The 12,766-nt window shown below is 47.1% G+C and overlaps 1 protein-coding gene across 5 annotated transcripts in view; it reads left to right on the top strand.

Moving 5' to 3' along the window:
* The window catches only part of ATXN2L (ataxin 2 like), a 976,149-nt gene that overhangs the window by 626,802 nt on the left and 336,581 nt on the right, over window positions 1–12,766 (top strand). For all 5 annotated transcript variants that reach the window (XM_078652258.1, XM_078652261.1, XM_078652257.1 and 2 more), the window contains one exon: window positions 7,585–7,711. In XM_078652258.1, the coding sequence (XP_078508384.1) occupies window positions 7,585–7,711 (127 nt within the window). The remainder of the gene's footprint in view (window positions 1–7,584; window positions 7,712–12,766) is intronic.

Raw genomic sequence — 12,766 nt, 5'->3', positions numbered from 1 at the left:
CCGAATCTAGGTTCCAGCCCTGTGCTAGCAAACGTTATCTGAAAAGTAATTAGTTGTATTTTACTTAAAACGCCCATTCATTTGAATGTACTATACCTGCTAAGTGTTGCGAACTGCTTACTTAAACTGTAACCAAAATCAGTACAAGTTATACTGCAATTTTGAACTGTGTTCATACAAGTATTCTACTATTGCAAAGTATTTTTATGCTTACCTGTGCCAGGCTTGCTTGGTTCTAGAAATAAAACAGTATTTTTTTATACAAAAACAATTGGCCTAGAGTTCAGTTCTTGAGTGTGTAAATTCATTTGCTGAGTTTGTACATCAAATGCTTAAAGCTCTCCTCTGACACTGCCTTACTGCTCTACCAAGCTACCACTTTAGAGAGTAAGGTTATTCGGGATCAAGTTTGCGCTATATAAAACTTCATAAATAAAATACATCAATAAATAACCTCTGCCAAACTTCTGGAGACCCTTGGGCTCTATACACACTGCACCTCACCTTGGTGCAGTATATATAGAGCCAGGTTCTTACACAGGCCTTCTGGATTTAGGCTGTAGGCGTCAGTTGGAGGCTTGAGGCAGGCCAGGGGTCGCCGGATCTCTGGTCGGGATCGCCGGGGGACCTCCTCGTTGTGTTTTTCCACTCTAGCTTGTGCCGGGTTTGGTTGGTGCATTGTGGGCTGGATTTGCGGTATCCGGCCAGAGCCAGAAGCTGCAGTTTGAACGAATCCGGTGTTCACGGGAGAAGCAGTCTTGGAAGTGAAGGCAGGCAGGTCCTCCAGGGTTCTTGAGGTTGCTGGCTGCAGGACACACCAGGACTTCGCAGGAGCAGGTTTGAGGGGAGACAGGCCGGTAGGGCTGGAGCCAAGTCAGTGGACTTCGTCATCTTGTTAGCTGACTGCACTGCTGTTCGGTCCTTCTTCGTTCTTTCTTGTCAGGCTGGAGATCACAAAGGCGGCATGTCTTTGAAGCTTCCCCTTCGTGAACCCTGCCCATCCTGGGTGAGGAGGTTTGGCACCTTGTCCCAGGATGTGCATTGTTTCAGGCCCCCGAGAGCAGCAGGCTACACTCTTAATGGCAGCGGTGCGCTTACAGTGCCCAGGAATGGACTTTGCAGTCAAAGTACATCAGCAAAAGGTGGGGGCATACAATGCAAGAAAGAGGGCACTTTCTCACACCCCCAACCGCGACCAGGAGCTGATAAGAAGATCCGACCCCAAAATGCACCCCTACACCAGACGCCTCTCAGCCTTGTTTGCCCAAACTGACGATGCCTAACCAACCCCGAACTTCCCAACTTACCTCTCGATGTGGTGGTCGCACCCAGATTACCTTCGTCCTCAAGCTTGCGGTGCCTTTGCAAAACAGAGGTTCCCCATTGAAACCAACAGCGCTCCCGACATCGAAAAAGCACCCTGCACCTGACTACCCTAGTGCCGCTCAGGGTGCACCTTTGGTGCTACTTTGTTTCCCCAGTTGCCCTGAGCTAAAGTCCAGGAGCTTTGCTCCCAAAGCCGAGTGGCCTGCTAGCCAGCAGCCTCCAACCAGAGGCCCCCTATCCCCAATTGGATAACATTTAGCCTCAGCACTCTGCACCCGGCCGCCCTAGTGGTGCTGAGGGTGTAACAAGAGTGCATTCTTGACCCTGGGGGAACCCTTGTTCTAACCCCAGAAGCTCAACTCCAAAGACATATTTATTTACCTGGTAACCGCCATCTTCATTTCTCTCCATAGGAACCCATTGACTGTTTTTCTCTGAAAAATGTTGTCAGTGTGGAGTTGAATTGTATGGAAACCTGAAAAAGAACAATTGTGCAAAACTGACTTTACTTACCTTTTCTCTGGGAAATGTCCCAGTATGATATCTAGGCATATCGCACTGAAAAGAAAGAGTAAACCAAAAGTAACGTAAAAGTAACCTGTCATTTTCATTGCAAGATCAATTCAAAGTATATGTACATTATATTGCATTACCAGTAATTCAAACTATAACCACTTCAAAGTACATTTACACTTGCATTTCAAACTGTATATTTATCAACTTACCTATGCCAGGCTTGCTTGTACTAGAAAATAAAATAACTAAAAGAATATGTTCGAGGCATATGAGCTGCAGATTGTACATTTAGCAATAGATCGCCACCTGGTGTTGGGCTCGGATGATTGCAGGTTGTTGTCTTCTTGGAAGAAGTCTTTGTAGTCACAAGATAGGTGACTCCTCCCTTGGACAATACTGCGCATGGTCATAGACTTCATCCTCAGATTGTTTTTTTCCGCCACTGGGTTCGGATGAAAGTTTTCCGCTCCGGCTAGAAAAGACTTTTTCGGCATTTTCGAAGCGTAAAACTTTAGACAAACATCTTTCAACATTGAAGACACTTTTCGACATCACCAGCTACATCCCGGTGCATCGACGCGGGCCGTTGGGCCCATCAGCGCCGTATGGCCTACGCCTCATGGAAAGAACTCCATTCAAGAGATGCCCGGTATGTCGAGCAAAATTCCCTCATAGCGACCATCACGAGGTTTGCAACCTCTGTCTCTCGCCAGAACACGACGAGTCAACCTGCTCAGCCTGTGCCTCCTTCCGATTGAAAAAGACCATTCGGGATCGGAGGGCCCGTCGACACGAGATGAGGAGATCAGCGCCAGCACCGGAGGCCATCTTTCAGGAGGAGATCGTCGAACAGGATGTCTCCGAGGAAGAGAACCCACTCGAAGATATCTCCGAGGACGAGGCTCCACTTGTCGCCGAGGAAGACTCGCCTGATCTCCAGATCATATCGGGAGCAGAGGACTCGGACGACTCGATTCCATCTCGACAACCCGTGAGTACCTCTGCCCCTGCACCACAGACACTGCCCAAACAAAAGGCAATGGTCAGCACTCTGCCCATGGGGCCCAGTCGAGACCGAAATCTACCCTCTAACGCCCCGCCTTCCGGCTCGGCTCCGAGGAAAAAGACTACTCCTTCCGGTGCCTTGGCACCGAAAAAACAACATATGCCAATTCCACCTCCTCCATTGGCACCATAACATCCTTCCACACCGAAGGACTCTTCGGCACCAAAGCCAACACACCCTTCGGCGCCCAAAGACTCTTCGGCACCCAAACCTAAACAGGCATCGGTGCCGAAACCAAAACCAGTACCGGAACCGAGAGCTTGGACTCCGAAACCATCCGGCTCCAAAAACAAAGACGGGAAGATAGACTCCGGCGCAACAGGACCAACAAAACCTGTCTCCACGCTGAAATCTTCAATAACGGTACCAAAGACTACAAAGCCTGATACACACAAGCCTAAAGAACCTTCGGCACCAAAGAAACTGCCACAGGACTCAATAACTCCTCCTACGGCAAAAAACACGAAAGAACCACTATCGACACCGAAGAAATCGGCGCCGAAGAGGATTATACAAGAGGAAGAACTATTTAGACCAGATCCAAAGCAGAAAAAGGCTATATCAACCCAAAAACTGGACATGTGGAAGCAATTCCACACAAAAAGAGACAAGCAGACACACCACTTCCAACTGTGGTTCCTGCCAAAAAGGATTGTGCAACATCTCCAATGCACCCTTCCTCTCCTTTACCCTCTTCCTCTCCTATCACTCCATATATTGAGCCTATAACATCTCCTGCTCAATCTCCTGCATCATCACATCACACTGATGAAGAGTATGATTTAGGTGGGGGGGGTGATGTACCAGATACACATACATATCCCTTAGATGAGGATGAAGATGTCAACCCAGATTATACCAAGGAGGATGATGCATATAATTTCCACTCAAATAATGCACCAGACATACCTGATCCTCAGTATTACCCAACAAAACCTTCCCCTCCAGAGGATAGTATTGGGTTCAATCACCTACTAAACAGAGCTGCACTGTACCACGGAGTTCCAATGCATTCTGACACCATTGAGGAGGATTTTCTATTACACATTTGAGCAGTCACAGAGAGCTACTCAAATACTACCTATGATCAAGGGGGTCATTAAACATGCCCCAGATATTATTAAAGACCCAGTAAGGTGTAGGGTACTAAACCCAAGAATAGAGAAAAAGTATAGGCCAGCACAATCGGATCCTATCTACATTAAGGGACACCTACCATTGGACTCTTTAGTAGTGTTAAATGCACGCAAAAGAGCAAATTCCCAGACTTCTGGGGACCCCCCCCCCCCGACAAGGAATCAAAAATCATTGATGCGTCAGGGAAACGGATTGCTGCACAAGCAACAAACATATGGCGCATACCAAACACACAAGCCTTACTCTCACGCTACAATAGGGCTCACTACGACCGACTAGAAAAGTTAATGGACCATCTACCAGATCAATACAAAGATCACGCAGCTGAGCTCTTACAGGAAGGTAAACTAATATCAAACGCCGCCATTAAATCCGCACTAGATGTAGCTGACACAGCATCTAGGGCAGTTAACACCAGTGTTATCCTCAGACGTCATGCATGGCTACGCATTTCCGGTTTTAAACCAGAGGTGCAAACTACCATCCTCAACCAGCCCTTCAATCGGAACCAGTTGTTTGGGCTAGAGGTAGATAATACACTAGAAAAAATGAAAAAGGACACCGACACTGCTAAGTCTATGGGTGCATTACAATCTACCCAGACTAGAGGTTCCTTTCGTAGCTCTTCTTATAGAGGAGGCTCCAAGCAGACAGGCGCAGATAACACCTCATCTTTTAAGACACACACACAAACCCCCTCTAATAAAGGTTACTATAGAGGAGGGTACAGAGGCAACAACAATAAGGGAAGAGGCAGAGGTAAACACAACAACCTCTCCTCTTCCACTCCCAAACAGTGACATCCCTCTGCCTCCCCTACAACATTCCACACCAGTAGGGGGCAGAGTATCACAGTTCCTACCCGTCTGGAATTCCATCACAACAGACAGGTGGGTAAGGCAAATTATTGAACATGGCTACTGCCTAGAACTCACAGCAACCCCCCCCCAAACATACCACCCAGGCAGCGTCCAATGTCCACAGAGCACATAACACTGCTTCAACAGGAAGTTCTGGTACAAAGGGAAGGGGTCCCAGACAAAAAATAAGTGATTTCAATTTGATACAATTATTTCAAAAAACAAAATTACTAAATGCAAAAGAGTTTATTTCAAAATTGCATATATTACCTTTCATTGGTTAAGATACATCACAATGTTTCAACAAGCTTTCTGTATAAGTGCCCACATACACAACGGGGAGGGGAGGTGAAGTGAGGGAAAGTGTCAAGGATAAAGTAGGATGGGGGGGGATAGTCAGAATCATTCGGTGACAAGTATTGATCACAATTTCAAAAACAATGTTTATGTGGTTCCTTGAACCAAGGGCCACAGCATAAGGCTCATATAGAGTCCTGAAACCAACTGATGTAGACAACCTAACTCGCCTTCAGCCGCTACAGTCTAGCTAGGGGTAGGAGTTGGTGATGGTTGTATGGTCTACGTTTCGACCCAAGATACGTGTAGGATGGTAGTCCTTACAAAGCGGGTCTTCAGGACAAAATGGTTGTGGGTGGGCGACCTCCTAAAAGTAATTAAAAGAAATCAATTAGTACACACCAACCTTGTTGATAAATACAAGGAGGGCGGATTTTAGGAGATGGATCAGTTAAGAAACGTGTTGTCTTATAGCCACAGACCATTAAACACGTGGCTCTGGTATGTTAAGGGATTGCATCCAGGGTAATTAAAATACAATATTGGCTCACCTATCGCACAGGACGAGAGGACCAGGATAGATTGAGGATAATGAATTCTCACGAAACTTGTAATTTGATCCTGCACAGAAATTACAAGAAAAGTCGTGGTCAAATATTGGTCTGGCAGAAGGCCACACCTTTAATTATTCCGTTGTTGGGAAACTGTTAAATGGCCCAAATGGGCTCCACTCAACTCCAACTTAGCAAGACAACCAGTTCTAACCTATTTGTTCGCCACGTACGTATTTAGCCCCCCTAGTGCTCAAAAGGGGACATACCTTATGGGCGCTTGCGAGTTGTCTTGAAGCACGAATCAGTCATAAGCAGCAAGGACCTGCACTCTATTGTAAAGTATACATTGAGTTAAGATCACCGGTTCCACAGGAAGTTCTAGCACTTCTACAGAGATGCTATTCACGCATGGACATCCTTTCTCTTTACTTCTACTAACTCCATCATTTCCCATCATGGCGAAAAACAATCTGAGGATGGAGTCGATGACCATGCGCAGTATTGTCCAAGGGAGGAGTCACCTATCTCGTGACTACAAAGACTTCTTCCAAGAAGACAACAACAACCTGCAATCATCCGAGCCCAACACCAGGTGGCGATCTATTGCTAAATGTACAACTCTGCAGCTCTACATGCCAAGAACAGATGCATACTGGTAAGTAGCATATTCCTTCTGTACAGAAACAATTGGTCTGGAGTTCAGTCTTTGAGTGTGTGAATTCATTTGATGACTGTGTACAACACATGCCTAACGCTGTCCTCTGATACTGCCTTACTGCTCCACCACACTACCTCAAATAGAGAGTTAGGTGCTACCTAACTTTTCCTCTGCCTACCTTTGCGGGTTCCACTAGACTCTGTGCATATTATACCTCACTTTGGTATAGTATATACAGAGCCAGCTTCCTACAACTCCATATTAGGAAGGTCTGTGCACCTGAATAAGTACAAGCTGCCATCACATTTAGTCAGTAAATAGCTTTTGTAGGGGGAGAATTGTGCCAAAAGAGTCGACTTTTAGGATTGCTGAACTCCTTGGAAGAAAATCTCTCAGTTGTGTAGAAATTGTAGAGGTGAACAGCTTCATGGGGCCATGCAGGGAACTTTCATCCCATCACATGGTCATTTTAGGCTGTGATCATATGCCAGAGCTGCCTCAGTGAAATGTGTTGTAATCTCTGGGTTAATCTTTGGAACATTAGTCAATAGCGCACTAAATAGAAATCCTGCATTGCCTTAAATATGGATATGGCTCCCGGTTTTATGGTATGTATTTTTTTAACATTTCAGTCTGTATTTATGCATATTCATTTTTTAGCCAGCTTATTGGTTTTTATCCATATTTACTTTTTGTTTTCAGTATAAATGGAGTTGCAAAATGGTATATTTCCACATTTAACTTTTGGATGGGCACTTATACGATCTGCCTTTCACGTTTTAGCAAATTAAGCAGTCACATGTAACAAAACACTACACTCACAGGTGCCTATTAGCATAATACTACAAATCAATTTTAACATATGCTTGCATTTAAGGACATCACATTCTGTTTTTAACTCCCCATGCTGTCTATCTACTCAGTTGTTGACTGGAATTCTTGAAAGACTGCATGGAGAGTCTCTCACAAGAAGCACCAATTTCAGTATTTTTCTGGTTTTAAAAATAAATACAGAAAGGAAACACATTGTTTTGGTCTGTATTTATCTGTAAATATCCGTAAAACAGAAAACTGGGAGCCTTAACTATTGAGTACACATAATTGTTACCTTGACTATATTCATGCCTGATTGTACACAAATATTCTGAATTGTCTTTTTTCTCTGTTCAGCCGGTATTTGCACCAATGCTTCAGAGTAACCCACGAATGCTCTCTGGGAGCCACCCACAAGCAATGGTGTCATCTACAGCACCACAGTATTCTCCTTCCGATCAGCCTACGCCACAGGCTCTCTATGGTGAGTTAATCCCCTAAATTATCCCTACTCCCCTCCTTTCACAATGGGATGCCCCGTTGAGTGCTCATTTTGAAACATCGGAGGTATCCGTTATGGTCATTGCTGTGCTCAGTACATTTATTATTGTTTATTAACTCATATTCTCCATCACAGGATCTTAATTGATAGTCCTAAACATTTGTTACATTAGACATATTTATATTCTGACCAGTCCACTTTTGGTGTAGTCTTGAAATTTTGTCTGGGTCAAGTCCCTTTTATTTTTGCTCTGTTTTACAGTCTGTCTCTTCTAATAATTGTAAGGTAGATGTGCTATGCGGTGTGATGAGTGTGGCCTAGGTGCAGTCTAGATTATTACATTTGCTCATTGACCATCATGTTATGTGAGCGTGTTAACTTGGGTTGTTATTGGTATTGATGAATCATTGTGACCAAACCGCTGGCTTTTTTAATAGGCACTTATTTCTGCAAATTCCTCCACTTATGAGTATTGTCCTGGCATCAGACTAGAAGCAAAAATATTTTCCTTAGCAGTGGTGCGCCAGGTAGGGCTACCTGGCCTTAGCTGTGACTGGCCACCGAAAATATGAGAACATTGTAAGAGAGACACCAATTGGATGCCATAGGTTCATGTTCGAGGCATGTGGGCTGCTGAATTTATATCTATGCATAAATCGCCGCCTAGTGTTGGGTCCGGATGATTGCACATTGTTGTCCTGGAAGAGTCTTCGAAGTATCACGAGATAGGTGGCTCCTCCCCTGGACTACAGTGCGCATGGGCATCCTCTCCATGCTCAGATTGTTTTTTTCCGCCATTGGGTTCGGATGTACCTTCTTAACTCAAGTTCGGAATATATATAAATACTCTTTCTCAAGGCCAAAAGGCCTTCGGGGCGTCGGTATTGTCTTTTGTTCGGTGCCTTATACTTGTTTCGAGTTTCTTGGAACACGACGTCTAAGACTGATTGCCTTTCGACACCAAAGGCCCATCGACGATGGAACGGAGTCCGTTCAAGCGCTGCCCCGTTTGCAACTCAAAATACCCTCACATCGACGTGCACCCGGTGTGCAATAAATGTCTCTCACCGGACCACGACGAGGCCTGTTCAAAATTCAGATCGAAGAAAACTCTTCGTCTTCGACGCGCGGCACGACAGTGCGAGAGTCTGCACCCGATCCACAAAACATCTTCGGGGGTGACGGCGAGGAGGGTGTACAAGAAGAGGATCCTGCTCAGCACTTGGATCCCACATCGGAGCAAGACTCACCATACAATGAGGACGAGGAAGAACTATACGTCCATGATGAAGACATCGTCAAGGTAGGAGACGACATACAACCTCTCGGAACCGTCAACGACGACTCAAGCGAGGAGCTAAGCCCAACCGCAGTAGCGGGGCCTCATCCAGACTCTTCCACGGCTCAGGTCGAGGCATCGCCGGAAGGCCTTAGCCAAGATCTTCACGCAAGTTCTCTAGTCCCGCTTCGAGGCCCGACTAAGAACATTTCGAATGAGCCATCGGTCGAACGCCCACAATCAGTGGACAAACAAAAACCGAAACATACAGACACTAAAACGAAACCGAAAGTGGTGAAAACTACCATCGGCTCGACGACTTCGGAACCTACCAAGTCAAAACGTGTGCTCGACCCCTCGGGGTCGAAGAGGGGCGTCGACCCGAAGATCGGAGCGCCGAAGCCCGTGCCTGCAGTTAAACAAGTCATGCTCACGTCGACGTCCGGCTCCAAAGATGGCTACTCTTCATAGGGACTCAAGGCACAAAAAGCCATCGAACCGAAGATTCAGAAGCCGCAGTTAGTCAAGGCCTTCGAGCCGAAATCCAAACTCGGCCCAAAGGAACAAACCTCTTCAAAGGACACAAGCGTACCTGCTGCGCAGCATCGGCTCGAGTCGACAAAAAGCCACAAGCCCACGGACCTGTCTGAGTCGGTCGGATCAAAGACCAAGACTTCCAAGCAAGTAGGCTCATCTCCTATGCTTATGGCGCCGATAAAATATGGCCTGCCACCCACGGCGCGGCCTAAAACTGTCCAACTCCCAAAGGCTGCCGACTCATCCAAGTCCACATCGGGAGATGCACCCGCCCAGCCTCGGACGGAAGACGTTCTGTTCCAACCACCGTCCTATGACGAACAGTCAAAATTGTACATCGACTCCGCTTCAGGTCGACTCACCGTTTATGAACGAAAAATCAGGCCTGAAACTCCCATGGAGTCTTACAAGATACCACTAAAGAAGAAGAGGGACTCTACGGCCTCTCCTACACTTTTTGAACCCATACAGACCTATGGGCAGGACTATGCATACTCTCCCACACGTCACTGAGGATGTGGAAGAAGGAGACCATGAGGACCAGTTTAACTATCCCATTGATACAGATCAGGATGAGTCCCAGCCATGGGCTGACACTGTTGACCCTGATGAACCACACACCACCCCTGACATTCAGTCATATGCAGTCAAAACTTCGCCTACTGAAGATACTGCTGCGTTTAACGCACTAATTGAAAGGGCAGCCCTTAACCATGATGTCGACATGCACGCTGACCCTGTGGAGGAAGACTTTCTCTTTGATAAGTTCTCAACATCACGAAGATCTGTAAAGACTCTGCCTATGCTCAAGGGTGTGCTCAAACATGCTAGCGACATTTTTAAAGAGCCCACTAAAGCGAGGGTGGTGAACACCAGGATTGAACGGAAGTACCGGCCTGCGCCAGTGGACCCTACGTATATCAGAGGCCAACTCCCCTTGGACTCCTTAGTGGTGGCTAATGCTCGTAAAAGAGCTAACTCTCAGACAACTGGTGATGCTTCTCATCCGGAAAAGGAATCCAAGATCTTGGAAGCTTCTGGGAAGCGTATAGCGGCACAAGCAGCTAATATTTGGAGGATCTCCAATACACAGGCCCTGTTGGCAAGATATGACAGAGCCCACTATGACACGTTGGAGCAGCTACTGCAACACCTGCCAGATGCTTATAAGGAGGGAGCAGAAATGCTTATACAGGAAGGGAAGTTGATCTCCAACGCGTCCATTAAGTGTGCGTTGGATGCAGCTGACACAGCGGCTAGGGCCATAAACACTAGCACAATGCTCAGAAGGGATGCCTGGCTCCGCATCTCTGGTTTCAAGTCAGAAATCCAAACTACTCTTCTTAATCAGCCAGTTAACCCTGACTTCCTGTTTGGTCCAGAGGTCGACACCACTCTAGAGAAGATTAAAAAAGACACTGAAACTGCAAAATCCATGGGAGCTCTGCAGTTTCAACAGTTCAGGGGCGGTTCCTTTCGTCGCTCCGGTAACAGGGGAGCTTCTAGAGGTCAAACATCGCAACAAGCCCAATACACCAAGGGAAGCACACAATCCACCTATAACAAGAACAATAGGGGTGGATACCGTGGAAACCGCACTAAAGGTAGAGGACGTGGAAATAATAATGCCAGATCCTCCTCCACTAACAAACAGTGACATCTTGTCACTGCCCCCCGACCATACCACACCGGTCGGGGGGAGGCTTCAGCAGTTCCTGCCAGTCTGGGAAAGCATTACCACGGACAGGTGGGTGAGACAACTTATACATCACGGCTATTGTCTAGAATTAACCTCCACTCCACCCAACATACCCCCAAGGCACCGTCCTATGTCCGCAGAGCACATGCACTTATTGCAGCAAGAAGTCATCTCCATGCTGCGAAAAGGGGCCATAGAACTCGTGCCTTTAGTACAACAAGGTACAGGGGTGTATTCGCTGTACTTCGTAATCCTAAAAAAGGATGGGTCTCTCGGGCCCATCCTAGACCTCAGACCCCTAAACCAATACATCCTATCAGAACACTTTCACATGCTCACTTTACAGCAAGTTCTGCCATTGCTCAGTCAGGGAGATTTCCAAGCAACCCTAGATCTGAAGGATGCGCCTATTTCCACATTCCCATTCACCCCAGTCACAGGAAATATCTCAGGTTCACCATCAACAACCAGCATTACCAGTTCAAAGTCCTGCCTTTCGGGGTCACCACTGCCCCCAGGGTGTTTACCAAATGCTTGGCAACAGTAGCCGCGCATCTTCGGAGACAACACATCCATGTCTATCCGTATCTAGACGACTGGCTTGTCCAGGCAAAATCGGACCAGCAGTGTGCCAGCCACATGTCCCGCACAATTCACCTCCTCCACAGTCTAGGATTTTCACTCAACTACCCAAAGTCTCACCCTCAACCCGCCCCTATACAACAGTATCTAGGCACGGAAATAAACACTCTCACTGCCACAGCGCAGCCAAACTCGGCGAGAGTCAACAGCATGCAGGTACTGATTCAAAAATTCAGGCCACAACGCTCACTCCCAGCGCAAGTGTTCATGCAACTAATAGGCATGATGGCCTCCTGCATCTTTCTAGTCCCGCACGCGCGGCTACACATGCGTCCGCTTCAGGAATGCTTAGCACGCCAGCGGAACCAGGCTCACGACAGCTCAAGGACCTAATGTTGGTGACCGGTCGTGCATACAACTCTCTGCATTGGTGGAACACGCAAAACCTTTGCAGGGGACGACCGTTCCAGGAGCCTGTACCACAGGTGGTGCTCACAGCGGACGCATCTCTCCAGGGCTGGGGGGCTCATGTCCTCCATTATACTATGCAGGGACTGTGGACAACACAGCCGAAACGGTTGCACATCAACCTCCTAAAATTGATGGCAATCTTCATGGCAATGAAAGGCATTCAAGTTGCATCTCTGCAACAAAGTCGTGCTTATCCGGACGGACAACATGACTGCAATGTATTACATTCAAAAACAGGGGGGGACACACTCCCTACAATTGTCACACCTAGCACAGTGCATGTGGAAGTGGGCCATTCAGAGGAACATGTTCCTCATGGCGGAACACCTTCCAGGCAAGGACAACCAGATGGCGGACCTGCTCAGCAGGCACAGCCATCAGATGCACGAGTGGGAGATACATCCCTCGGTGCTCCAACCATATTTCCAGCAGTGGGATCATCCAGAGATAGACCTCTTCGCCACACCCG

The sequence above is a fragment of the Lissotriton helveticus genome, chromosome 7, assembly GCF_964261635.1.
Source record: "Lissotriton helveticus chromosome 7, aLisHel1.1, whole genome shotgun sequence".
Lineage (NCBI taxonomy): Eukaryota > Metazoa > Chordata > Amphibia > Caudata > Salamandridae > Lissotriton > Lissotriton helveticus.
The sequence above is the reverse complement of the archived record's forward strand: the minus strand, read 5'-3'. Positions and strand labels throughout refer to the sequence as shown.